Source organism: Pongo abelii, chromosome 15 (genome assembly GCF_028885655.2).
Source record: "Pongo abelii isolate AG06213 chromosome 15, NHGRI_mPonAbe1-v2.0_pri, whole genome shotgun sequence".
NCBI lineage: Eukaryota > Metazoa > Chordata > Mammalia > Primates > Hominidae > Pongo > Pongo abelii.
The window spans coordinates 73571890-73598261 of record NC_072000.2 but is presented as its reverse complement, the minus strand read 5'-3'; the positions used below and the strand labels follow the sequence as shown (position 1 = coordinate 73598261).

Here is a 26372-nt window from a genome sequence, read left to right as displayed (position 1 = left end):
GTTTTTTTTTTTTTTTTTTTTTTTGAGACAGAGTCTCACTCTGTCTCCCAGGCTGGAGTGCAGTGGCACAATCTCGGCTCACTGCAACCTCCACCTCCTGGGTTCAAAGGATTCTCCTGCCTCAGCCTCCCAAATAGCTGGGACTACAGGCACTTGGCATCATGCCCGGCTAATTTTTGTATTTTTAGTAGAGACGCAGTTTCACCATGTTGGCCAGGCTGGTCTCAAACTCCTGGCCTCAAGTGATCCACCCGTCTCAGTCTCCTAACTGGCCTCTTCTTTTTTTTTTTTTTTTTTTTTTCTTTTTGAGATAGGGTCTCACTTTGTTGCCCAGGCTGGAAGTGCAGTGCTGCAATCATAACTCACTGCAACCTCAATCTCCTAGGATCAAGTGATCCTCCTGCCTCAGCCTTCTGAGTAGCTGGGACTACAGGCATGCACCACCACACCTGGCTAATTTTTAAATTTATAGTATAGATGAGGTCTCACTATTTTGCCCAGGCTGGTTTCAAACTCCTGAGCTCAAGTGGTCCTCCCACCTTGGCCTCCCAAAGTGCTGGGATTATAGGCAGGAATCACTGTGCCTGGCCAAGAGTTCGCATTTCTTTTTTTTTCTTTCTTTTTTTTTTTTTTTTTTTTTGAGACGGAGTCTTGCTCTGTCGCCAGGCTAGAGTGCAATGGCACAATCTTGGCTCACTGCAACCTCTGCCTCCTGGGTTCAAGCGATTCTCCTGCCTCAGCCTCCCAAGTAGCTGAGACTACAGGCGTGTGCCACCGGCCTGGATAATTTCTTGTATTTTTAGTAGAGATGGGGTTTCACCGTGTTAGCCAGGATGGTCTCGATCTCCTGACCTTGTGATTGCCTGCCGCGCCCTCCCAAAGTGCTGGAATTACAGGCGTGAGCCACTGCGCCCGGCCCAGAGTTTGCATTTCTAATAAGTTCCCAGCTGAAGGGGCTGGTCTGTGGGACCATTGACACATGCTCCTGTGGGAGTGAGTTTAAACCTAGCTGTTTATCCTTGGGCAAATTTCTTCTCTCACCTGAGCCTCCCCTCCTCATCCATAAAGTGAGTGCATCAGAACCTACCTCATTGGAGTGCATATGGTAGCCTTACTAAGATTCTGGGTACCCAGAAAGTGCTCAATCTGTGTCAGTCCTCAGCACCACCAACACATTGTTGTTGAGACAACTAATGAATAGGGAGGGTGGAGTTGTGGCGATATCGAACTTGTAAGAAGTGAGAGGAAAAATGGACAAATGTATATTGCGTGCTTTCTGTATGCAAGGTACTAATTCCTAAATGCCAAAATGCTTTATCATTAAAAGACAAAGCAAAACAAAAACAAACCCAGTTAGAATGCTTTATCTTTAATTAATTCATTCAGCAAACAAACATTTGCTTTAAGTCTGAGAAGCAGGTTCTGTGCTGTAGCAGTGGGAGGTATGAAGCTGGAGCAGGCATGGTTCCTGTCAGCAAGGAGTTACAATCTAACAGAAAAAAGAGGACAAGACTAGAGAAGACAGAAACACGCCATAGCGTATGGAGGAAGGTGATGACAGGCTGGGAAGGAACACTCAGCACCCTGAAGAAGCAAGCTGGAGAGGTTCTTTTCAGACAGGTGGGGGATCAGGAAGGGTTTCCTTGCAGAAGCAGCATTTATTTGTCTGGAAAAATGGGTAGCATTTAACCCATGGAGTTAACAAAGTATGGGGCAGAAGAAACAGCAAAAGCACAAACAAGAGAAAGCAGAAAGCAACTTCACACTACATGACTCAGGTCACTTTGGCTGATTGTAGGGTGAGGAAGAGAGAGTGGGAGCTGAGGTTGGCCTGGCTGTCTGCTGTCAGGCATTGGATAGTTGTGACCATCGGTGGTTCACGGGGCTCCTCCGAGAGCATTCCACGTTCTTTGTGGGGCAGGTGTTCAGCACACCACTGTGGGCTTGATGATGGGCGTGATGACGATGCACAGGTATGAGAGCTTGCATGTTCTAGGAGGGGAAACCCCCAGGAGCTCTAAGCACTGCCAAAGCCAGCTCACCTTCCCAGCATCCTTCAGAAGGAGAAGTCAGTCCCAAACCCCCACCTGATGGCTGCAGGACCAAGGCCACACCGCACACCCAAGAGAAAGCTCCCAGTACCACTCCACTCAGCTGCTCCACCTGCTGCCCCCACAACTTACTGTGACCTGATTTAACCTTAGCATCCCCCCACACTCCCACCCCCATGGAGACCAAGGCTCTGGAAGGCAGAGTCATCCTGGGTGAGGGGCAGCCCCTGCCCTTGTGAGCAGAGAAACCTGGAGCTCTGCAGCTGCCCGACAGGGTTGTGGGAACTGCAGTCCACCCACGGGGAGAGGAGCAAGCCTCCTGCCATGCTGAGAGCCATCTCTGACTCAAACTGTGGGGAGGGGCCCAGACAGAGACCCCATCGAGGTGGCCCTAGAGCAACTGTCTCCAGAGACTCTTACCTCCCGGTTCTCCTGCCAGAGAGTCCCCCAGACTCTCCTGCCATCCCTAGTTTCCCATCCAACTGAGGGTCTCCCAGCTGGGAACTCTCCACCACTGCTGGGCTCAGACCTCCGGGTCCAAGATGTGGTCCCTACATTCTTCTGGCTCCTGGAGAAGTACAGTAAGGAGTACAAGGGTAGCCTTCTTTCCCCTTGGCTTCTCCCTCTTGTAGTGAGTCCAGTGCTGGGTGTCAGGGTACTCAATCCAGGGCCCAGCTCATTCTGATTCTCTCCTGCACAGCTTCCCCTCTCTGGGCCTCCAGCTCTCCTTCCTGGTGCATGGGAGTTGAAGACTTAAATGTGCAAACGCATCACTTGGGCCACTCAATACAAACACAGGAATTCTGAGCCTCTCAGTCTGGGTCAGACCCAGGAGCATACAGGTCTACAATCCTTCCAGGGATACTGAGCAGGTTATCTGGACCACATCTTAAGAGACACATATTTGAAAGACAAATTGTTGAAAGACAGGCTTTGTTTTCAGATGGCTTGAGGGGATCAGAAGCAACCTGAGAGCATGGCAAAAACAAGTCTTTCCTGGAACGCCTCCACCATGAGTATCCCTTCTCTCCAGACAAGGATCACTAATTCCCATACCAACTAGACCCACCTTCCTGAAGGAAGAATACCGAGCCCTGGAGGAATGGTCCCTAGCTCAAGAAGCACAGGCTGTGTCTGTTGGGGTTGAAATGGCTCCCATAGCTTCCTTCTAGAATTCTCCTGTTGTAACAGGCTGGTCTACATCACCACGATGCTGCCTGCAGGGTAAAAAGCCCAGGCCACCCAGCAAGGTGCCAGCTGAATTGCCATCTCTGCTAGTGTGGCCAGTGGACTTCACCAGACCTTATCCAGCCCAACCTTTATCCAACCTGAGGCAGGCATTACCTGGAATGTCATTTTAAGCTGTCCTGGAAGCATCATCTTCTGGAGAGAGAGCACCAACTCACTGACGCCCTGGGTGAGAGCTCCCTCTCCTTACTCCCATAGCTCCTGCCTTCCCCTGTAGCTTTTATCATGTGGTATCACAGTTGCTGCTGATTGGTCCATCTCCTCTGCTAGAATATTTGTTCTCGAGGGCGGGGACCATTTCTGTCCTGTTTACATTTGTGTCGTCACCCCTAGCAAAGTGGCATGTAGCAGGCACTCAGAAAATGTTTATTAATAATAGTAATGACATATTGATTAAGCATTTGGAAAGGGCCAGATGCTTTGCGATCAGGCTTCACAAAAAAATCCTTTACGGCTATGAGTACCCCATTTAACAGGTAAAGAAATCAAGGCTGAGAGATGAAATAACTTATTCAAGAGCTCAGCCAGGCGCGGTGGCTCACGCCTGTAATCCCAGCACTTTGGGAGGCCGAGGCGGGTGGATCACGAGGTCAGGAGATGGAGACCATCCTGGGTAACACGGTGAAACCCCGTCTCTACTAAAAATACAAAAAAAAATTAGCTGGGCATGGTGGTGGGTGCCTGTAGTCCCAGCTACTCGGGAGGCTGAGGCAGGAGAATGGGGTGAACCCAGAAGGCAGAGCTTGTAGTAAGTGGAGATCTAGCCTGGGTGACAGAGCAAGACTCTGTCTCAAAAAAAAAAAAAAAAAAAAAAAAAGAGCTCACAGCTGGCAAATGGCAAAGTAGTGAGGGATTCAGCTGAATGGGTATTTTTTTAAATTGATTTGAATTTTTATTTATTTATAGAGATAGGGGCTCGCTATGTTGCCCAGGCTGGTCTTGAACTCCTGGGTTCAAAGGACCCTCCCAATTCAGCCTCCTGAATATTTGGGATTACAGGTGTGAGCCACTGCGCCTGGCTTGAATGGGTCTTAAAGACCCAAGAGTCCACACCCCTAGTGCACTCTTCTCCACGCTTCACAGGGCTGAATTCAGCAGGAGAGGGTGTCCTCAGATGGCTCTGGAGCCTCAGTCCAGGTCGGCTACTCAGACAGCCCAGCTGCCAGGCCAGGAGAGTAGGCCCTCCCCTGCTCCATCTCCAGGTCTTTCCTAAGTGCCTGGCAGTGAAGACCTCTTCCCATTAGAGAAGCTGGCTGGGTCGCCCCCTCCTTCTGGAGGAGCACTGACTCAGACCATCACAGGGACACACAAATACCAAACACACTGAGAACATTGTTGGCAATGAAATTACAGACGTTATAAATGCCAGCCTTTCCCTTCCAGGTTTCCTTTCCTGTTCCCTGGTGGGAGAGGACCACACCCCATGCAGTGCTGGGAGACATCCCCCGCAGGCCTTGGGGTGCTGGACCCCTGGGAGGACAGTCATATTGTCCAGGTTATTTCTCCCAACTGCAGATGGAGACAGCCTTCCTGAGGGGCCGGGGGAAGAGCCCTTGTAAAAACTGAAGCCAAGTCACAGAGGCCCAGGGATCCTCAGGAACTGCTCCCTGCTGTACAAATGGGAGTCTGGCCCCGGTGCAGAAGTCCCTCCTGCCGCCCCACCCATAGGCTCTCAGGGGACTCTCCTGCCAGTGACGCAACTGTTAATACCCAGCCTGGGGCTTTTGCTGATTCCTCCAGGGGCTGGCTAAAGGCCCTAGGCTGATTCCTAGGGAAAAAACTGGGTGGCACAGAAAATGGGCTTTGGGAGAGGTAGGTTTGGAGGAGAGCAAGCAAGAGGAGAGAGCCTGAGTCAGGAGAAGCAAGCACCAGAGCCCTCCAAGGCCGAGGGTGAAAATAGATGGAGAGCGGAAATGGGGCTCAGCACGCCAGGAGGGAGCCCTGAGTAGGCGGTGGGTGGTGGGCTGTGCTCCCTGAGAGGACGGAGGGGTGGATGGGGGAATGGAGACTGCAGCCAGGGTCTTTTACAGTGACTTGCTCCTAAGCACAGACCAAGCTGGACATTGTAGCCAAGGTGTATTCTCTGCAGCCAGCTAGGGCTTTGCTCCAGGCTCCTCAGGCCCAGGGGTCAGAAGTTCTGGGTAACTCCAGATCAGCAGCCCTACGGCAAAGTGGGGCTGAGGGCAGAAATGGCTGCGTCCAGGAGAGGCTAGTGGTGTGCTGGCCTGCCAACTGCAGTTCACATGTATGTTGAAGCAGCGTTTATTTTTACCTGGGTAGGTTCAGCTTCTGATCACAGACATGGTGGGGGTTTTCCATTGGTTTCCATGGGAACATTAGGCAGAGCATCTGCTACCCAATCAAGCAAAGCTGGTCTGGTAAGACTCTTTTCAGAATTATTTTGCTGTTTTTACCCAGGAAGTATGTCCTGCCTGAATTTGTACCACTGCCTTCTTGTGTGGTAGAGCACAGGAGGGCAGCTCCAAGGGGACAGGGCTGGCTCACAGGGAAGGAGAGAGGGCTGGCTAAAGGCAAGCATGGCGGCAGGGCAATACCTATTTGGAGAAGCAATTTGCTTTCCATTTCTAAGCCCCAAGTAGGATCCCATAATGAGGCCACAGGAGCCTGGGCTCCACCTGACCTGCGCTGATTCCTGGTTTTGGTCCAAGGCCTGCCCTTGCAGTAGGGCCACCTGTTGGCCCCCACCAGAGCAGTCAGGAGTTCCTGGGGCACCACAGGGCATGGAGGCTGACGAGCAAGCTACCAGGTGCAGGAGAGGGCTAGACTTGAGCATGTTCAGTTTCACTTTTACAGAAAGGAGGCCCTGACTTTCCCCACGAGGCGGGGGAGGGTGTGCTGAAGGGCTAAGCCTGGAGGCAGAAAGGAAGGCACTGGTGCATGTGGACATGTAAGAAGTGGTTTTATTCCAAGTGTGTGTTTCATAAAGACGAGGTCCTCAAGGACAGCTAGTGGCACATGCTTTGGTCAAGAAGAGGAAAAGCAAAAACAGAATAGGGCTGAGTTGCCACAAAGGACCGGCTGATAAGTGCAGAGCCTGATCCGACCACAGCAAAGGAGAGAGAGACCCTCTTGAAGGCCCTCTGGTCAGCAGTCCTCTTACATTCAACAGGAGCAGCCCCTGCTCCCCAGCCCCAAAGGTCCATGCCTGAGTGTGGCCCAGGCCTTCTAGTCCATCCTCTGGGGAGAGGCCTTTGCCCTGGGCCCAGTTCTGTCCTAAGCTGTGGCAGGAGGCTTCCCAGATGAACAGGGGATCTGAGGCTGCACCTGGCTGTGGAAGAAACATCACGACAGAAGACAGGCAAAGCATGGCCCTGGGGGGCGAAGGGCCCTGCGCTGGCAAGTCCAGAGGGGTGTGCTTGGGCGCGGGAGTGCTGCCGAGAGGACGCTGGTGAGAGCCAGGAGGCGAAACTGCTGGAGAGCCCTCCAGAGGAGGTGCTGCGGACCACAGACACTTGGCTGCTGACCCCAAGGGCCGCGTGGAGGGAGCAGGCGATGGCAGTTTGAGCACACCAGGGAGGAAGATTAGGGGGTGGCAGCTTGGGCAGACAGTGGCTTCAATCCAGAGCAGAGGTTCAGGCCCTTTGGGGGATCAGGGACCTCTTTTAGAAGCCATGGACTTTTTCCCCAGGAAAATGCATGTATGCACACACGCAGTATTTTAGGGACAATTTCAAGAGATTGCTAGACCCTCTGGAATCCATGAACTCTATGGGTGTGTGGATCCTTGGCCTATGAAAGACAGGGGGCTCCTGTGGTACGTATATCTGCCCCAGGCTGGTCTGCTTTGTAGGGGAGACCCCCAGGGTCCTGGTACCAACAGTCATTTGCCCAAGAGCCAGTGGGGTGAGGAAGCAGGGTGTGGGGATAGCAGGAGCAGTTCCAAGACAAGGCCGTGGGGTAGATGTGTGGATGTGTTCTCAGTGGCTGTGAAAAGGAACTGGGAGTTCTCTTCACAAACAGGAGCCACAGCCAGCCTCCCAGCCCAGTGCAATAGCTGACCCTTCAAGAAAATCCCTCGTGTAGTAGGGAGGGGAATAAGGGTGAGGTTGAGCCCTAATGACTTAGGGGCTTCTGTAGCGGGGAGGGGAATAAGGGTGAGGTTGAGCCCTAATGACTTAGGGGCTGTTCATGGTCCAGAAAGGAAGTTCCCTTCTTTCCAACCACCCATGATGCTGTATTGACAGAGGCAAAAACCGTTGAGAAAGCAGGAGTCAAAAATGACAAACGAGGCTGGGGCTACTCAGGGATGTGTGTGGCTACCCGTCCTTTCAGTGGGTCCTGGCGGCAGGGACAGGGCACTAGCTGTTCATTAATGCCCAAGAGAGAGGTCTCAGCCTGACACATGGCCAAACAGAAGTGGAGTCGGTTTAATAAACTACGCCCGAACTGTCCCCTAAAGATCCCTCTGCAGCCTCTTGCTAAGAATGTGGGCACCCACAGGCACAGGACCGCAAGAGGCAGTGTCAGGCTCAGACCCTGGGGCTGGTAAAGTGTGGAAGGGACTGCGTCCTGGGTAAGAGATCTTGTTCTTTTGGTGCTTTGCTTCTCTTCTATCCATGTTCATTTGCAAATTACCCATCCTTTGCTGCCAAGACACCATCCATCCCCACCCAACCCACCGCCACCCTGGGCTTGGCATCTCTGGCAGGTCACCGGGCTTCTTACCTCCTTCCCGTTCTTTAGCTACCCCTGCAGGCTGCCCCTCTCCCCTTCCCTCTTCTCAGCCTTCAGCCTCTCCACCCACACTGCCCAATTTCCCCTGGCCCTGCCTGCCTGCACAGCTGGGCCTCATGACCCAAAAGACCCCTGTGTGGGCTTCTGTCCTTGCTCTCTCCAGGCAACAAAGGGGACAATAGTGTGGGGCCACACACTATTGTCCCGGCCCCAAGAAGCGCCAAGGGAGAGAACAAAGGGCCAGGGGCACCTACTCAGTCTCTAACCAGCAACAGTCCAGCACCCTGACCATCTCCTCTCCCGGGGCAAGGCCAGGACAGCACTGAGGGCATCGGGGCACGCCCGCCTGCGCCCTCCTGGAACAAGCTTTGGAGAACGTGTGTCATGGTGGGTATTTGCTGATGGTCCTGGCGGAAATGTGAGGAGATGGGAACAGCCCGCTTTGCACTCCCCCACCCTAACCCCCTTCCGGTCCCAAAGTCTCATGCAAAAGGTACAGGAGGTCCCAGGGCTACCATCATGTGTGTGGCAACAGCTGCCACTGCTGGGCCTGGGCGTCAGGCTGACACTTGCTGGTCACCAGCTGGGCAGGCTTCGTCTCCAGGCAGAGGCCACTGACTGAATGCTGGATGAAAGAACCTTTTCTCCTCCATTTCTAGGAGGAACGGAGATGGGTTAAGAGAGGAAGGAGAAAACAATGATTTAAAAAAATAATGTTGTACTTTCATTCCACATGTATGTACACAACCCTTGTATATAACTAGGACACATCCCCCTCCTCCTTTTTTTTTAGGGATGATCTTGTTCTTACAGTGGTGCTACCATAGCTCACTGCAGCCTCGAACTCCTGAGCTCAAGCAATCCTCCTGCCTCAGCCTCTGAGTAACTAGGACTACACATGCACGCCACCACGCCCAGCTAATTTTTAAATTTTTTGCAGAGACTGGGTCTCGCTATGTTGCCCAGGCTGGTCTAGCTAGAACTTCTCACCTCCAGTGATCCACCTGTCTTGGCCTTCCAAAGCACTGGGATTACAGGCATGAGCTACCATGCCCAGTCATGCCCCTCATTTAAATCAGGCTGTGTGTTCCTATGTAAGAGGCTGCCCCCATCCTACCCCTAACAACAGCTTTAAGCCCTGCCCTTCCCAGCGGGGCTCTTGCTTCCGTAGTTTGCAGAAGTTCCTGTCCAGATCAGAGGAGGAGGCAAAGCAGAAGTCCCCTGTGTTTATTTACAATTTAGCTTGGTTGCCATGTGCAAATCTGCATTTCTAGCTTCTATTTAGTTATTGGACCCAGTTTCTTACATGGCGTCAGTTGCTGGGGCTGAGGATTTGCCCTCTGCCTTAGATGGGGCTTTTGTTCTCCAGGTCACCATAGTTCCCGCCTGGTCCCGACTTTTCTCTTATTGGGGTTTTCCCACCAGCTCCCTGTAGGCACTTGAGCTTGTCAGTCCTGGCCTAGGTAAATCTTTTATTTCTGTAAACATGATTTCTTCTTCCTAAGCTTCTGAGCTGTGAGGCCAGTAATCTACACCCCCTAGCAGGAAGCTGCCTTCTTTGTGGGGATGAAGTGTGGGGTCAGCAGGGTGGTGGGAGACTGGAGGTCTCACATCACAGAGTCATGCAGGGGCTCCTGGTCAGTGCCTTCACCTCCTGCTGCCTCCCCGATCCCGGGTTTGACAAAGGGGAGAAGAGTTGCTCCTGCAGAACATTATGGAAGTGCCTGGGTGGAGGATGGAGTGTTGCTTGGAACATTTATGAGAAGGGATGAGAGGCAGAGACCCAGGTTTCAAGGCTCAGGGAAGAATAATAGTAAGATAGGTCTATTTTGGGTTTCTCTCCTATTTGCCTCCCATGCAACCACCTCCCCTCTTCCATCTTCTCTCATTCACTGTGTCTTCAATTAGAGGCAGAAGTGCTTGTGACCATGTGGAGGAAGCCCAGAGGGCTCTGAGGGCAGTGGGTAGACAGGGAGCAGCTGGGGGGAGAGAGATGAGCCCACTCAGCTGCAGGGATAGGGCTAGGGCTGCGGGGGGATGTGCACACAGGGTGGAAGGCAGGTGCGGAGCCTGGGCTCCCAGTGGGAATGTAAGGATGTGATGGGTAGGACTGAGACCCAGCCCCTCTGGGCCCACATGGCCCCCGCAGAGAGCCTAAAGGTCAAGGGCCTTTGGATTGCCCCTCCTGTTTCTTCATGCTCTTCTAGTCCTTGACATTTACCTCACGTAGGCCAAACCTCCAGCAATGCCCAGCTGGAGAGAGTATGGCCATCCTCACCCCAGGGAGTCTTGGTGCTTGGTGCTACCTCAGCATCTAGCCTTCTGTAATATAGTGTCTTACTCCCTTTTTTCTCTTCCACTAAAGTGTAAATTCCCTGGGGGTCAAGGACCATGTCCTTTCATCCTTGTGGCCAACATGATCTGTACATTCTCTGGCACAAGGTAGGCACCCAATGACATTTTGTTTGTTTGAGACTGAGTCTCACTCTGTCACCCAGGCAGGAGTGCAGTGACACGATCTCGGCTCACTGCAACCTCTGCCTCCCGGGTTCAAGCGATTCTCCTGCCTCAGCCTCCTGAGTAGCTGGGATTACAGACGCATGCCACCACGCCCAGCTAATTTTTGTGTTTTTAGTAGAGACAGGGTTTCACCATTTTGGTCAGGCTGGTCTCGAACTCCTGACCTCATGATCCACCCATCTCAGCCTCCCAAAGTGCTGGGATTACAGGCATGAGCCACTGCACCCGGCCGTCATTTTGTTTTAAGAAGAACGAATGACTGAATCGCCCAATCATTAGGAAGTGCCCCCCAAACAGCAGGATTCTCACTTCCTATCAGTGCTATTAGGCACAATCTCAGGGTTTCTTGACTCTCCAGGCCACTCAATTCTGGGCTTGTCTGAGAAACAATGTCACATCACCCACTGTCCCATCTCCACATCTTGGTTCTTGCGGATTCCTTATGAGGTAAGCAGGGGAGGGAGCCCCTTATTTTATAAGTGAGGAGACTGAGTGAAGGGAGGGGGAGGGAAGACTGAGCTGGGGCCTGCTGACTCCATCACACCGGGTCTGAGGCACAGGAGCCTCTGGGATACAGGAAACCCAGCTAGCCTTGGAAACAGGACCAGCAGGGGACCAAGAAGGACGGCCTGGATTCCAGAAGGCATTGGCAGTGGGAGAGCTGCTCATCCTGTCCTCCTGGGAAAAGAGGGACACAGGCACCCAGAGTGCCATCGGGAGCCTGGCAGGACTTGCAGGGGCAGAATGAATGGGGCCAAGGAGATTCCTACACACCCTGTAGGCTGGGTCAGCACAAAGAGGGAAATGTGTGATTCAGCCCCAGAGGGGCAATCGAGTGGCGGCTTTGCTCGGAGATAATTGCTCAGCGGGAGGGGGTGAGTGTGGGCTCAAGGATTTGCCCTCAGAGAGGTGGGTGCTCTAGGTGCAGGGGACACTGCACCAGCCCCACTGCAAGGCAGGGCCGAGGGTGGGCTGCATCCCCCCACCATCCAAAAGTGCTTAAAGTGTCCCACAGGTCCAGCAAGTGGGCTAGGCACACAGATCCCTCAGACACACACAGGCCAGAGGGAGAAGATGTGGCTGCTTTCCAGAATGGCACAGCAAACTGCTGTTCATCCTTTAAAAAACATGCTGACCCAAGCAAAGAAAAAGGGGGTAGGAGGAAAACCATGCAGGCCAAATCAGAGACCCAGGCACCCTCCTCACTGCTTGCACCTACTGAGGCAGGCTAGCCAGTGGCAGGCACAGGGAGGGCTTCTGAGAAGGGTGAGCAGGGGAAGCGCTGGAGCAGCCTCTGGGCCTTGGGTCCCATTCCCTGGGTGGCGAGGGAGCCCTCCAAGACAGGAAGGGAGTAGCACAGAAGGGAGCTGGCTGGCTCTGGAAATCCAGCTTCTGGTTCCACTGTCACTGGTTGCTGTGTCCCCTGAGCAAGTGACTCCACCTCTCTGTGCATCAGTTTCTTCCTTGACCCTGACCTGTCTCCCAGGATTAGTGGTGACAGTATGGGTGAGAGTGTCGGATGAATGGAAAAAGCAGTGCTCACGTGAGGCTGGTCATGCCAGCTTGGACATCACTGTGTCTGGAGCTCAGTTTCCCTAGTCTGCCAGCAGTAAAGAAATACTTATTGAACATCTACTATGTGCTGGGTTAAGACTGTGGGCCTAGAAGTCACTGACCTGGGTTTGAATCCCAGCTCCACCCCTTCTCAGCTGTGTGATCTGACATATATTCTTTAGATTCAGCGAGCCTCAGCTTACTCACTTATAAAATGGAGGTAGTACTAGAACCCACGTCACTGGGTGGCTGGGAGGATTAGATGAGATGATCTATTTCAAACTTCTAGCACAGGCTGTTAGTAAAAGCTAACACTTATTTGAACTGTGGTGGTTGTCAAGAGCTAGGGATACAGTGTTAACAAGACAAGTGGTCCCTGCCTTCATGGAGCTCACAGCCTGCCAGGATGGCATTAAACAAATAATTACCCAAAGAAGTATTTCCTCATGGGCAGAATAATTGGCTTGACCTAGATGTAGACTTTGCTCCCCCTCCCCCCAGATCCTCGTTCTGAAGGGCTTATTTGAGTCAACCAGGGGCTCTCCTGCCAAGGTCTGCCACCCTGAGGCATGGTCCCCTGGGGCTGCTGGGCCTCTGAGCCAGAGGCAAGGAGACTCACCTGCTTGCCTTCTCTAGGGTTGCACATCTGCAGTATGACTGGGGATCCGGGGGAGGACATTAAGGTGGAGGTGGCAGCCAGGCACTTCCCCTGCTGCTGGATGAGGTGGTCACTGAACAGCCATGCCTGCAAGGCAGGGAGCAGAAAGGCCAAGTCAAAAAGTACAGCGATGGGTGGAGAGATGGGTAGATAGGGGATAAAGCAAAAACACGGCATATTTTTGTAAGATTTCTACAAATAATTATAGGAGCTAGGGTAGGTGTATGGGTATTCACTGCATAATTCTTACTATTTTTCTATATGTTTGAATTTTTTGGTAATAAAATATTGGGGTGGGGGAGCTTAGCTGGAGCTGGCCAGAGGGCAATCGGGGCTGTGCCAAGGGACTGTGGGGGATGAGAGAGAATGACAAGACATGGAACCAAGGCAGCTGAAAGCTGGTCCTCACTGGAGTCTCCATGACCTGCTTTAGTTTCGATGTGGGTGCAACACTCATATGTTGCACCCATGTGCGCCCAGGAGTCTTGGACATTGCCTGTCACATGAGCCGACCCCAGCTGGATCTCAGGAGAGAACTGGGCACTATCTGGGCAGCTCTTCTCCCTCGGCAAGAACAAAGCAGGTGGTGCACACAGGATACCCAAGTGACAGGCTGGAAAGGGGATATGAATGTGTAGGAGCAGGGTCTAGGGGCCCCTGGCAAAGTGGGTTTGTGTAAGATGTAGACAGAGGAGGAAAATGAGTAGGGGAAATCCCTCACCCCACTCCTGGACAGTGCCTCCAGCTCTCTCCCACTCCCATTCCTACCCGAGGTCCTTACCTGGGCGGGCTGGGGGTTCTTGGCAGACCCTCTGCAGATCCCCATTCCAAGCAGGAAGTCACCAGCTGTGTTCTGGCCCTGAGATTCTAAGCAGTTCACCCCCTGCTTAATGATGCCGGGGAGTGCTTCCTTCACAGGGACCCTGAGAGAAAAGGCAGCAGTCAGGCTTGTGCTTTGCTCCCCCGAGGCTTACCTACACCCTCTGCCAGACATCAGCATCCCATCAGCTCTGGGAGCGCCGAGGTCTCCGTGGGAAGGGGCCTGGGAGCAGCCTGGCCAGCAGCGGGAGGTGAGCAGGAGTGGCCTCTGGGAAGACTGGGCCTCAGCCCCAGGGGTTCTTCCAAGTGGCTCTGGGAGCCTCTGCCCTGGAGGCTGGGCCTGAGACATAGAGAATGGGGGAGCCATGGGGGGAGCTCAGGCTGGAGAAACAGAGCCCCTCAGTCCAGAAAGAGGAAAGCCTCAGGAGAGCCTGGGACCAAAACGTATGCTCAATAATCAATCCCAAAATTACAGGGAAGGGAGTGCTTTGGAGAGGCAAATTAAACACAAATATGAAAATGTGTTTAATCTCAGTAATGATTAAAGAACTACGTATCAGAGTCACCAATGTTTATTTACCATGTATGTACATTTGTACACACACACACACACTTAATTTAATGATAATGCCCAGTGTCAGCAACAGCTATGAGACTGAATCTTCTCACACCTTCCTGGTGAGAACATAGATTAGCACAGCTTCTCAGAAGGGCAGTGTGCTATTATGTCTCAAAGCCCTTAAAAATGCACACATCTTTGACCAATATTGCCCCTTGTAGGAACGTATCCTACAGAAATAATTATAAATGTTGTAAAAGATATTCATCTCAGGGTGGTTGATTATATTGAAAACACCAGAAATTTCTAGATGTTTAACAACAGGAGCTGGGCTAAATAAATTCAGATTAATCCATAGGATGGAAAACCCTGTAGCCATTAAAAATGACTTATGGCTGGGCATGGTGGCTCACACCTGTAATCCCAGCACTTTGGAAGGCCAAAGCAGGAGGATCACTTGAGGCCAGGAGTTCGAGACCAACCTGGGCAACACAGAAAGACCCCATCTCTACAAAAATTAAAAAAAAAAAATTATCCAGGCACAGTGGCACATGCTTATAGTCCCAAGTACTTGGGAGGCTAAGGTTGGAGGATCACTTGAGCCCAGGTGCTTGAGGCTGCAGTGAGCCATAATGCCACAACTGCACTTCAGTCTGGGCTTCAGAGTGAGACCCTGTCTCAAAGTAAATAAATAAAATTTAAAAAAATGACTTTGTGAAATGATACTTGCTAGTATGGAAAAATGTTCACAGCACACTATTAAGTAAAACAGGCAAGTTTTAAAATATTATTAAAACACTTTATATGCACAGGAAAATATGCTTACACACACACACACACACACACACACACAGACACCTTATGGGTAATAAACCTGAGGAAGCTGCCGGCCCCAGCTGCTGCAGGCTTGCATACCTGAGTTCAGGTTATGTTCGTTCTTGGATTAAGGAGTCACCAGGCCTGGGAGTTACGGGGGAGCAGGAGGGATTACAGTGTGTGTGCCTTCTCTGCCTCCTGTTACCTCTGTCAGTGAAAGAATCTGGGCCTGGGGGGTTGGGCCATTATAAGATGTTTGGCATTCTTTGATGTGGACATCTGCAGGATCTAGACCAAACCGGGTCTTCCTTCCTCAGGAGTGGCTAGAAGCCACAAAGTTCCAGAACTGATCTGCTCACAGGAGGCTCAGAGAGACCCTTTCAATTCCTCTCCCACACCCCTGGCAGCAGCCTGTGCCTCTCCAGACTCCCTTTGGGAGGCCGTGCAACTCTCTAGCAGAGGTGGCAAACCGCTGGCTGCCAAGCTGAATCTGGACCCCGGACATGGTCTGACCTGCATAGCGTGGTGGTTGTTGCTTTTAATTAGTTGGCAATATTGAATGATTTTAAGGTTACATAGAAACCTTCAAATCTGAATCTAGCTTCCCTTGAAAAAATTGGAAGATCAGGCCACAATGAGCTTGCGTTCCAGCATGGCACTAATCCACCGCAGTGAGTAGCAGCTGCCCTCTCTGAGTGGGGCTTTTGCATCGCAGTTTGCCACAGTTCCCACAACTCTCTATTGTCTCATCCTTACCCATTTGACTTCTTAACATCACCTGCCTGACCACTGTAAGAATTTGAGTTTGCAACCCCTGCCATGTGCAAGCATGTTGGAGGGCAGGAGCTCCACACTCTCAGCCTCATCCAGGAGCAATGTGTTATATTTCCCTTCTCTACAGAGACAAGATGGTACTGAGGCCTCTTTGATAACTGCTCAGGGGGAATACAGCACAAGGGGTTGTTCCAGACCCTGCTACTCCCTTGTTGCTTAGGGTGTTGTGCAAGCTGATCAGCTTTCAGAGGTGAGGTGGACACTGACCAAGAGTGGCAATGCCCAGTGATGCTTACGGAAGAAACCCTAGGCTTGGGAGCAATCTCAAGATCAGATGCAGCTCCTAAGCTGTCATTGTGGTAGCAGTCCTGGAGCAGCTGGGATAGCAGTTGTCACCATCCTTCCCCAGCTCCCCAGCAGTGCCAGGCTAAGCTGTCCTGTTTGTCAGCAGCCCTCTAAACGCTGCATCCACTTCCTTCTCTATGGGTCTCTTCTATGTACACAGGCTGCCATTAGATCCATTCCCCAAGACACTACTTCTTTCTGTTAGAAAATTGACATACTGGTTTTGTTAGAAGAATGCTTACTGCTATTTGCTTGGAATTAGTGTCATGAACATGCAATGTCTACTATGCAACTAGCACCCTCACAAACATGGTGTGCTTGTGCAATGCACAGCCTGAACAACTGTTCCTGACAGTCCTAATGCAAGTAATAAATTAGCAGTTGCTGAGGCCAGCTGCAGAGCTCTAACCTGGAGAAGGGGCAGAGCCACGGCAGGCCTAGGAAAGCAAAAGCCTCTTCTTTCAGCCTCCTCAGTCTCCCCACTGACTGTTTGCAAGTGTAGGCAACTATTTAGGGACCCCCTGTTTGGAGGAAAGTTGGTATCACTCAGGCCTATGGGTCCCCTTTCTAATCAGCAAATTGATCCACTCCTGGCCCCTCACCCTAGGAACTGGGGGTGAGTAATCCAGATAGGAATGAGGTCTGGGGTTTCCATCTTAGCAACAAAAAATTATTTTAACTTTCACACAGTGGCAGAACAAACAGAAGAGGACTTCTGCTCCTCATCGACGTAGCTGGTTCATCTACTCTCCTGCCTTGTGATCAAGCTAGGTTTCTGATAGTTATAAGACAATTCTTCCCCTTGGTCCTTGGGGGTGTCATCAGACCCTGTGGCAGGGCACTGAGGTTGGAGAGGAAGGGCATTCCTAGGCCTCCCCTACTCTTCCCACAGGCTGCCCAGCTCCTGCCCTAGGGCTGGAACTAGTGGGCTTCACCCAAATGTTGTATGAACACTGACACAGTGTTCTGCTCTTTTTTCTTCAGGGTCTCAGAAATGATGCATCTGAATGAACACTGTGCCCTAGAAGTGACCACTTCAGGAAGTTGCATTTTCATAAATTAATGTTCTTCCCATCACAGCTAGTGTCCAGGGAGCTGGGGTTATCTAGGCCACTGACTTTCTTCCAATGACACTGCCGTTGCTCACATTGTTCTGGAACTTCTTGGAAATTGCTCCTAGAGTCAGTTTAATCTTGTTCATTTAGAGTCATGCTGTATTTGGGACCTGGGATTATAATTATCTGGGTTAATCATCTCTAGCTTATTCACTGCACTTGGCTACAACTTAATGGTGGCTGTTGGCCAAAAATCAAACCTGTCCTCAAAGGACAAAGATTTGCCTCTTTCAAGGATACGCAAGCTCTGAGGGGTGGAGTGTTCCGGAAAGCCATGGCAGCATCCTTGAGAGAAAGCTGGCAGCGGTGGGAAACATGTTCCCCAAGATGACAGCTGTAGAGGGAGCATGCGGATTTTAGACATGATTGAGATGTACAGACTGTGCAATTTATTCCATTAAAAATATTTACTGAGTGCCCATTTTATGACAGGCACTGTTCCAGGTGCTGGAGATAAAGCAGTGAACAAACAGATCAAAGCCTCCACCCTCATGGAACTTACAGGCAAGTTTGGGGAGATACAACAAAATTAATTGGCCAGATAATGCCGATGATAATAATGGCTACAAGGAACATGGAGGAGACGATGCTGGGGAGGGAGGTAGAGCTGCAAACTCAGAGTGTTCAGGGAAAGTCTCCCTGGGAAGGGGACGTTTGAGTCAAGGCCTGAGGAAGGTGAGGAAATGAACCAGGTGGATGTAACTGAGACACTGAAAAGGCCATCATAGCTTATTGCCCACTGTCCTGTGAGAATGCACACATATTCCTAGGTAACTACAGCCTGAGTGCCCACATCATTTGCATTTTGTTTTCTCATTTGCCAGAGCAAACATTTCCCTGCGTTTTCTTCACAGTTTCTATGATTATAATATTAATGGGTGCATAATATTTGTTTAGATCTATGTATGGTGATTCACTGAAGCCAACCCCTATTGTTGATTCTCTCTTCTTTTCTTTTCCTCTCCCTCTCCTTCTCCCCCTTCCTTCCTTCCTTCCTTCCTTCTTTCCTTCCTTCCTTCCTTCCTTCCTTCTTCCACCTTCCCTCCCTCCCTCCCCTCACCTCCTCTCACCTTCCCTCTTCCTCACTCTAACACTTAGGCTGGAGTGTAATGGCACAACCAGGGCTCACTGCAGCCCCTACCTTTCGGGCTCAAGTGATCCTCCCACTCACAGGTGTGTGCCACCATGCCCAGCTAATTTTTTGATTTTTAGTAGAGACAAGGTCTCATTATGTTGCCCAGGCTGGTCTCAAACTCCTGGACTCAAGCAATCCTCCTGCCTTGGCCTCCCAAAGTGCTGGAATTACAGGCATAACTCACTGTGCCTGGCAGTTTCTCATTTTTTCACCACAGCTATTGATCTGCTGGTCAACAGCTTCTGCTTTGGTTGCTTTATTTCCTTAGGATAAATTCCCAGAAGGGAGAGAACAGGGCTAAAGAGGACGAATGTCTCTGCAGCCTTTGCTATGTAATGCAGTGTTGTTTCCTCAGGGGATAACGTCCATTTCTAGATCTGAGACCATTAAAAATTCAGTTCCCACCACACCTAATTTATAACTCCTAGTAATGCCCTCTCAGTTCCCCCAGAGCCTTCACAAGAAGATAAAACCCGGCAGCTAGAAAGCCAGATCACCGGTGTTGAGGAGATCTAAGGGTGGGGTGGGACCCAAGCCGCTGGCCCCAACCAACCCCTACCCGCCTGGGGGATGCACAAGATGAGGGCTGCACTCACGTGAGCTCTGGGTAGACGTTCTCCAGGTACCAGCGGAAGGACTTGCAGTTCATCTTCTTCCTCTGCTCTATCCGCGTAGCCACACTGTAGGAGGAGGCAGGGCTCGGGCTTCGGCCTGCCAGGGTGGAAGGCAACCCGAGGGAGGACGCCAGAGGCCTGTCCCCCAGCCCCATCTATCTCAGGCAGGCAAGGACCAGGAGACTTCCAGCCTGCCAGGTCTAGCCCTGGCCACTTGTCTGATGTTATTCTCTGACCTGCAAGCTCAAGGCAGGTCTCCTGGCTATTCCTCACTCATCAAATTCCTGCCTGGAGCTCGCCTTTCAGGGTGAGCACAGACCATATGGGACCATGCCTTTCTCTTGGCTTCTCACTCCTTAAGACCTCAGTTAGCAGACCATGAACTGGTCTTTATCTTTGCAGAATTAATGAGAAGTACAGGAGGAAGGTCTAACAGCAGAAGAGCAAGCTTTAAACATCTTTCAGGTGTGTTGGCAAATAAAACCGTTAGATGTGTCCTTGGGACACCGCCATCCTCACCTTCCTCAGGTACACCCACCACAATGGCCACTGGTTGACGGCCCTCGTCACCAGCTATCTGAGCCTCAGTTTCCTCTACATTCAACTGGGGACACAACCACTCATCTCAGAAGGCTTTTGTGAGAATCAAGTGAATTAAGGGGACATGAAGCACTTAGCACAGGGCAGGTGCTAAGTAAATGTTAGTTCTTCATTACAAGAAATATTTAGTGACATAACTTATTTTTTCAAAAAAAGGGAGATAGATATGAATAAATAGGGAGAAGATTCATTGATGATCATTAATAGTGTTTTCAAACTTTTCTGACCACAAGCTTAAGTAGGAGATAACTATCTTACATTGTAATCTAATACGCCCCATGTACAGTCAGCCCTCAGTATCTGTGGGTTCTGCATCCATGGATTCAACCAACCTTGGATCAAAAATACTCAGGAAAAAATTTCAGGCCAGGCTCAGTGGCTCATGCCTGTAATCTCAGTACTTTAGGAGGCCAAGATATGCAGATTGCTTGAGATCAGGAGTTCGAGACCAGCCTGGTCAACATGGTGAAACCCCATCTCTATTAAAAACACAAAAAATCAGCTGGGCATGGTGGCACGTGCCTGTAATCCCAGCTACTCTAGAGGATGAGGCAGGAGAATTGCTTGAACCCAGGAGATGGAGGTTGCAGTGAGCCTAGACTGTGCCACTGCACTCCAGCCTGGGTGACAGAATGAGACTCCATCTAGAAAAAAAAAAAAAATTCCACAAGATTCCAAAGCCAAACTTGAATTCGCCACGCATCAAGTACCACATTGAATCCAAGCAAATGAAGTGATATGTAGGCATTGTATTAGGTATTATAAGTAATCTAGAGGTGATTTAAAATATTCAGGAGGTTGTGCATAGGGTATGCAAGTACTACATTATTTTATTTCAGGGACTTGAGCATTTGTGTGGATTCTGGTATCCATGGGGGGGTCCTGGAACAAATCCCCTGCAGATGCAGAGAGGCGACTGTACATGTGTAGGTACATGCATGCACACACATGCACCCACAACTGAAATAAGAGTTTCATAAGGACAATAGTAACCCTTAACTGCAATCAACTCTTATTTTCTATCCTGCTCTGTACTAATCTAATCTATAGTGTTCTACTTCTCTCTCTCTCTTTTTAAATGCTGGTCACAACCCACTAAATTGATTTCACAACCCATCTGCATTTTGAAAATGCTTAACTAGACCATAGTCCTAACAGTCCGTGACAGGAAAATAGGCTAACAGATGTCAATTTTGAACAGGGAGTGGAGGCAGAACCCCAAATGCTTTCTGCAGGCAGCCCCTTCCTAAGCAGTTCCACAGATGCCTGTTCTTCTGCAGGCAGCTGTGGACAGGCAGCTCTTTTTCATAAGCGAACCTTCTCTCCCCATGAGATTTCACGCTCCTCAAAGCCTAAGGTCTTGTCTCTGAGGTTGCATTCCCTCCCAGAACCCAAAGAAGCCCATTAGAGTGGGAGCTCAGTGGCTGGGGAGGTGGTGGGTGGTTCCCTGGCGTACACACCACTTCGTATTTTGCTGGGGTTGTGCTAATGTGGGTAGAGGGAGTCAGACAGTGGAGCTGGGGGGGCCCACCTGCCGAAGGCCTTCCCAATGGCTGAGGGCCGGGCCTCATAGTAGTATTGCTTGTATTCATCCATCCACACTTCTGCAGTGCGCTTAGTATTCCTAAAAGGAGAGGAAAGAGTAAAATAAGGTCACCAGGGAAGCAACAGGGTTAGCGGTCAGGATCAAGGTTAATTGATCCATGAATACAGGACAATGAGAATCTCAGGAGCAAGGTGATACTTGGATGGTATAGATTAGCACAATCCTTTTGGAAGACAGTCTGTCAATACCCATCGACTTTGTAGGTATGCAGCTAGACTTGGGCAGCTGCTGCTCCAAACCCTGTACAAATAAGCATGAGCTCAACAAGGTGAAGAACCATCCACATGTACGAGGGTGCTCATGACAAGTCCCTCATCCTCCCCTGCCAACCTCCTCAGGAGAGCAGACCAGGGAGTGGTCTTCTAGGACATTGTCCACTCTCCCTTGAAACTAGTGCACCCTGTAGCTGGGGATAGGGATGGACAGATGGTTGATCAAGTCAGGGTTGGGACACTGGCATCCATGACCAGCACTCGGGGCTCCATGAGTGGAGAGCATGGCTTAGTTGGGGATTTGGCCAATTTTCCGAGACTCATATGGACAAAGGAAGTCCATATGAGTCTCAAGGCAAGAGAGACCCGGTGGCAACTCCCTCCACCCCTGAAGGTACCTGCAATCCCAGGATGTTACCAGAGGGGGCAAATGGGGAAACTGAGGCCCAAGAAGTGAGGTGGCTGCCCACAGTCACATAGTGATGACTGGCAAGGCTGGGGGCTTGGGCCTTGGTGTCCTCCTCCGAGTCCTGTGCTCCTTTCTTGGTGACCTACCTGATGTAGGTGAGGGCATTACCCTCAGGGAAGTTGTAGGGGTGCCGTTTCCTGAAGACATGGCCCACCCGGCTGCAGGGGACGATCTCCAGACTGCCACCACACATCCACACCCTGAAGGAGAGCTCTGCAGGAAATGGTAGCCGTCAGGAGGAGGAAGGGGTTCCTTGGCAAGTGAGGGTGGGAAGGGGCTGGCTTCCCTTCCCTTTGGTGTCTCACTGGAGGTACATGTTGGGGTCGGGGCTCCTGGGCCTGCTCAAATGGAGTGCTCCCACTCCTTGCACGTGTTCCTGACTGCCCCCTCTACGTGTGTGTGTGCACATGCACACACACACACACACACACACATTTACACATGATCCCCGTGGCCCATTCTAGGAAGAGCAGTGGAAAAAGCTTGAAGGAACACCAAGAACATAAGTAGAAGGAAAACAACCAAACAGGGGCATCATTTCCAGGCTCTGTCTAGAAATCCCCAGCCAGACATGAGCTAAGGAAAAACACATCTGCTCATCAGCCAGCTCTGTGCACCCACGAGGTCGGAAAACCAGCCGCCAACCAAACCACAGGCTGCTCCAGCTGGCACCTCTTGGGCTGGCCCCAACCTCCCTCTTGACCCAGTTGGTCTCCTTGTACAGGCTCTCACTGGCCCTCTTGAGCCATGCCTCCCTTTGACAGCAGTGGTGGAGCTGAACCAGCTTTTGTAGATGACTGTAGTCCCCAGTAGTGTCGGGAGAGCAGTGGCCATCCTGCTGCCCAGAAGGGGACCTCAAAAGTTACCATTCTGATCTCTGCTCACCAGTTGCCATTTATGGTAAGGACCCACCTTGACAGCTGGCTGAATCTCACATAATCTCTTTTGATTTCCTACTTTCGTTCATATTAACCCTATGGTCTCTTCCCACTCCTCAGCTGGCCCTAAGGACACTCATGATCTCCAACCAGGCCTGGGGGCTCTCACCTGGCATAGCTGGTCAGGACCCTCCCAGTAACTAGCAAAGGGCAGAGTGGAGGAAGCAGGACTAAAGCCCACCTCTGGCCAGCCCGTGTGCACCAAGTGACGTCCAGATGTGGTTCAGGGCCAGGACTGGACACTTGGCATACCTGGACCCACATGTAAGGATGGCTGTATCAATGGGCTTCCCTAGGTCTGCCTATAAACTGCCAGGCATCTGTCCCTTCTCCTGGTCAGAGCTTTGTGTTTGGCCTCAGCAACTAAGGTTTAGAACCGGGGACAGTCCTCGGGGGCAGAAGATCTGCATTCTGGTCCCATTTCTGCCATCCCAACTTTGTTATGCTAGTTAAGTCACTTCATCCCACTCAGCCCATAATGTCTATAATATTATTAACTATTGTTATTATTATCAACAATAGCCATAACAATAGCAGTAACCATCCATTTACTGAGTACTTACTACACGCCATGCTCTTTCTATCCAATCTCTAATTCTCACTGCAACCATGTGAAGTCAGGATTATTACCCTTATTTTTTTTTAACGAGGACTTTGAAGCTCAAAGATGTTAAATAACCTCTCCAAGGTCACTCAAATATTCAGTTGCAGAAGTGCGGCATCAAGTTCACATTGTGTCCAGCAAGCCACACTGTCAGATTCTTTAGTTCACTCAGCAAATTTTCATTATATGTCAGACACTGCTCTAGATTCCCTTGTACTCTAGCAGGGAAGTGAGGAGATGGGAACTCCACAAAATAAGGGGCAAAAAAATACAAGTAAACAAGAAAATGCATAAAAATGTAGCATGTCAGCCAGGTGCGGTGGTTCACGCCTGTGATCTTAGGACTTGGGGAGGCTGAGGGCGGCGGATTGCCTCAGGAGTTCGAGACCAGCCTGGGCCACATGGTGAAACCCCATCTCTACTAAAATACAAAAGAAATTATCCGGGTGTGGCGGATAATGCACCTGTAGTCCCAGCTACTTGGAAGGCTGAGGCAGGAGAATTGTTTGAACCCGGGAGGCAGAGGTTTCAGTGAGCCAAGATCGTGCCACTGCACTCCAGCCTGGGCGACAGAGGGAGACTCTGTCTCTAAAAATAAATAAATAAATAAATAAAATGAAAAAAATAAAATAAAATAAATAGAGCATATCAGATGGTAGTTAGGGCCCTGAAGAAAAATGAACCAGGCTGGGAGCTGAAGAGGGCCAGTGGATGGTGGTGGGGGAGGACTAAGACTATGTTTTAAATTAGGCTGATAAGGGGAGTTGTCACTATAAAAGGGACATTTGAACCAAGACCTGAAACAGGTGAGGGAGCAAGTCCTGTGGCTAGCAGAAGAAGAGCATTCCGGGCAGAGGAGCCGGCAAGGGCAGGTCCCTAGAGGCAACAGCACAGCTGACAAGTTCAAAGAGGCCGTGCTGGCTGGGGGCGGTGGCTCACGCCTACAACCCCAGCACTTTGGGAGGCTGAGGCGGGCGGATCACCTGAGAGGTCAGGAGTTTGAGACCATCCTGGCCAACATGGTGAAACTCCGTCTCTACTAAAAATACAAAAATTAGCCGGGCCTGGTGGTGTGTGCCTGTAATCCCAGCTACTCAGGAGGCTGAGGCAGGAGAATTGCTTGAACCCAGGAGGCAGAGAGTGCAATGAGCTGAAATTGCGCCACTGCCCTCCAGCCTGGGCAATAAGAGCAAGACTCTGTCTAAAAAAAAAAAAAAAGGAGACCATGCAGCCCACGTAGAGTGAGGCAGGGTGGGAAGTGAGGGCAGGTGTGTGGCTGCAGGGCTGCAGGGAAAGGCAGATACCCTGTAGCCAGTAAGGAGTTTGGGTTTTCCTCTGAATGACATGAGAACTCTTGCAAGGTTTTGAGCACAGGAGCAACATAATCTATGTTTTAAAAGGATCCCCAACACATCTTTGTTGGGGATCCTAACTTTGCACATCTGCCAGCCCCACTCAAGGTGGCCTCTGGGCTCCCGAGTTTGGAATTCTTTGGGGACAAAAGAACACGTCTTGGTTTGGAAATCTCCCTTCCTTCAATAAAGGAATAAAAGGAAAGGCTCAAACCCAGCTCAAAACTGGTCCCAGCGGCTGAACGTCTGAGCACTGCAGCTAGCCTAGACATTTCTTTGAATTTCCTCTAAGAAACAAAACCCTTGCCAGAACCACTCTGTGGTTCACCTTTCAAGTTCTCCAACCACGGAGCCCTTGCCTCAGGCAGAGTTTGAAGTGAGCTGTTTGATCATTCACTTGTTTCTCTGTCTCTAGCCTCAGAAAAAAAAGAAAAAGAAAAAATGGCCTTTGGAGGCAGAGCAAGGAGACTGTGAGTTTCCCAGCTTTCCAAGTCTTCACAGGAAACTGGCTTTGCCAAAGTCCTTCAGGCCGAGATTGAAGACACAAAGCAGGTCACTTGGACCCAAAACACATGAAAGGGGTCAGAATGGAGGGGTCACTGCACCCCAGTTCCCAGAATTTACTCCTCCGAACCCTGCCTGGAAACAGCCTCCAAAAGCAAGTTACAAAGCTGGGGGAGTCCCACGCCCATTCCCACTCCAGTTGGTTTTGAGTCGGGATCAGGCCTGTTGCAAGCCCCCTCACTGCTATTTTCCTGATCAAGGAGAAGGAGTTAAAGAACCCCTGCTCCTAACGTCTCAGAGACATAGACTGTGCCTTTGCCAAAGTCCCACAACACATAAGTGGCTCTGGTAAAGGAGCTGCATACGCCCATTAGATGTGGAGTTTCCGGACTGAAATCTGGAGGGCAGCATCCACCTCAGTCTTTCTACCTGTCAAATGGGTAAGATACCACCAGCCCTATTGCACAGAACACCTGGTCAGGTAGAAGAAGGAAGCAGTGGGAGAGGGCTCTGTGAAGGACTGGGTCCACCAAGAGGGCAAGAACAGGCCACCAAGGACCTGCCCCTGCTCCTGGAGACCCCCAGAATGGTGCTCCCCACTGCCCCCGTCTCCACATCGCTGTTTGTGACTGCCCCTGGGGGCTGCACTGCTGGGTTCCCTCCCTCAGACAGACAGGGAGGCACCAGCAGGGGACGACGGGGTGGGGGTAGAGTGAGGGTGAGTGTTTAGCCCTGACACTCTCTGCCTGGTGCCATGGGCTGGCTGCATGTGCCCCAAGACCACAGCTCCATCGTGGGGTGCTCCCTCACCCTGTCTTTCAGACCTTGGGGTGGTTACAGCTCCCAGAAGTCACAGCCCTGCCCAGTACTGCGCTGTCCCTGCGGTTCCCTCTATCCTGCCCGCACCATGTAAATAAGCCCTTTAATAAACACTCAAGTCGGTTGAGCCTTCCGTATTCTGCCAGGACCCTAACTAATGCTCACCCTTTATCTAACCTCCATCTCACATGCAACCCTGTTTTGCAAATGAAGAAACTGAGGTTCAAAGAGTTGACTGGCTTGCCAGCCCACACATACTGGAGTCCAGAGTTTGGGATCCGATCCCACTTGGTAACCCTTCCCTGGTACTCTGTGGCCCCAACACCGTGAGCTGAGAAGCAAGTGTGTGAGGGTCCAGCCCCCTC

The 26372-nt window shown here is 51.0% G+C and overlaps 1 protein-coding gene across 5 annotated transcripts in view; it reads right to left on the bottom strand.

The window, feature by feature from the left end:
- Window positions 1-1363: 1363 nt before the first annotated feature.
- Window positions 1364-26372, bottom strand: part of GALNT16 (polypeptide N-acetylgalactosaminyltransferase 16) — a 99341-nt gene continuing 74332 nt past the window's right edge. Inside the window, exons 11-18 of one of the 5 annotated variants that reach the window (XR_008513097.2) lie at window positions 21877-22003; window positions 21035-21127; window positions 18886-18969; window positions 13508-13649; window positions 12688-12813; window positions 8510-8649; window positions 2472-2619; window positions 1364-1992 (exon numbers count right to left, since the gene is read on the bottom strand). Coding sequence is in view for 4 of the 5 variants with exons in the window: in XM_009249204.4 (XP_009247479.2) it covers window positions 8512-8649; window positions 12688-12813; window positions 13508-13649; window positions 18886-18969; window positions 21035-21127; window positions 21877-22003 (710 nt within the window). In the remaining variant the exon portion in view is untranslated. Of the gene's footprint in view, window positions 1993-2018; window positions 2620-6202; window positions 8650-12687; window positions 12814-13507; window positions 13650-18885; window positions 18970-21034; window positions 21128-21876; window positions 22004-26372 lie in introns of those variants that run through there. The other 4 variants (XM_009249204.4, XM_054530240.2, XM_054530239.2 and 1 more) reach the window with 4 other exon arrangements.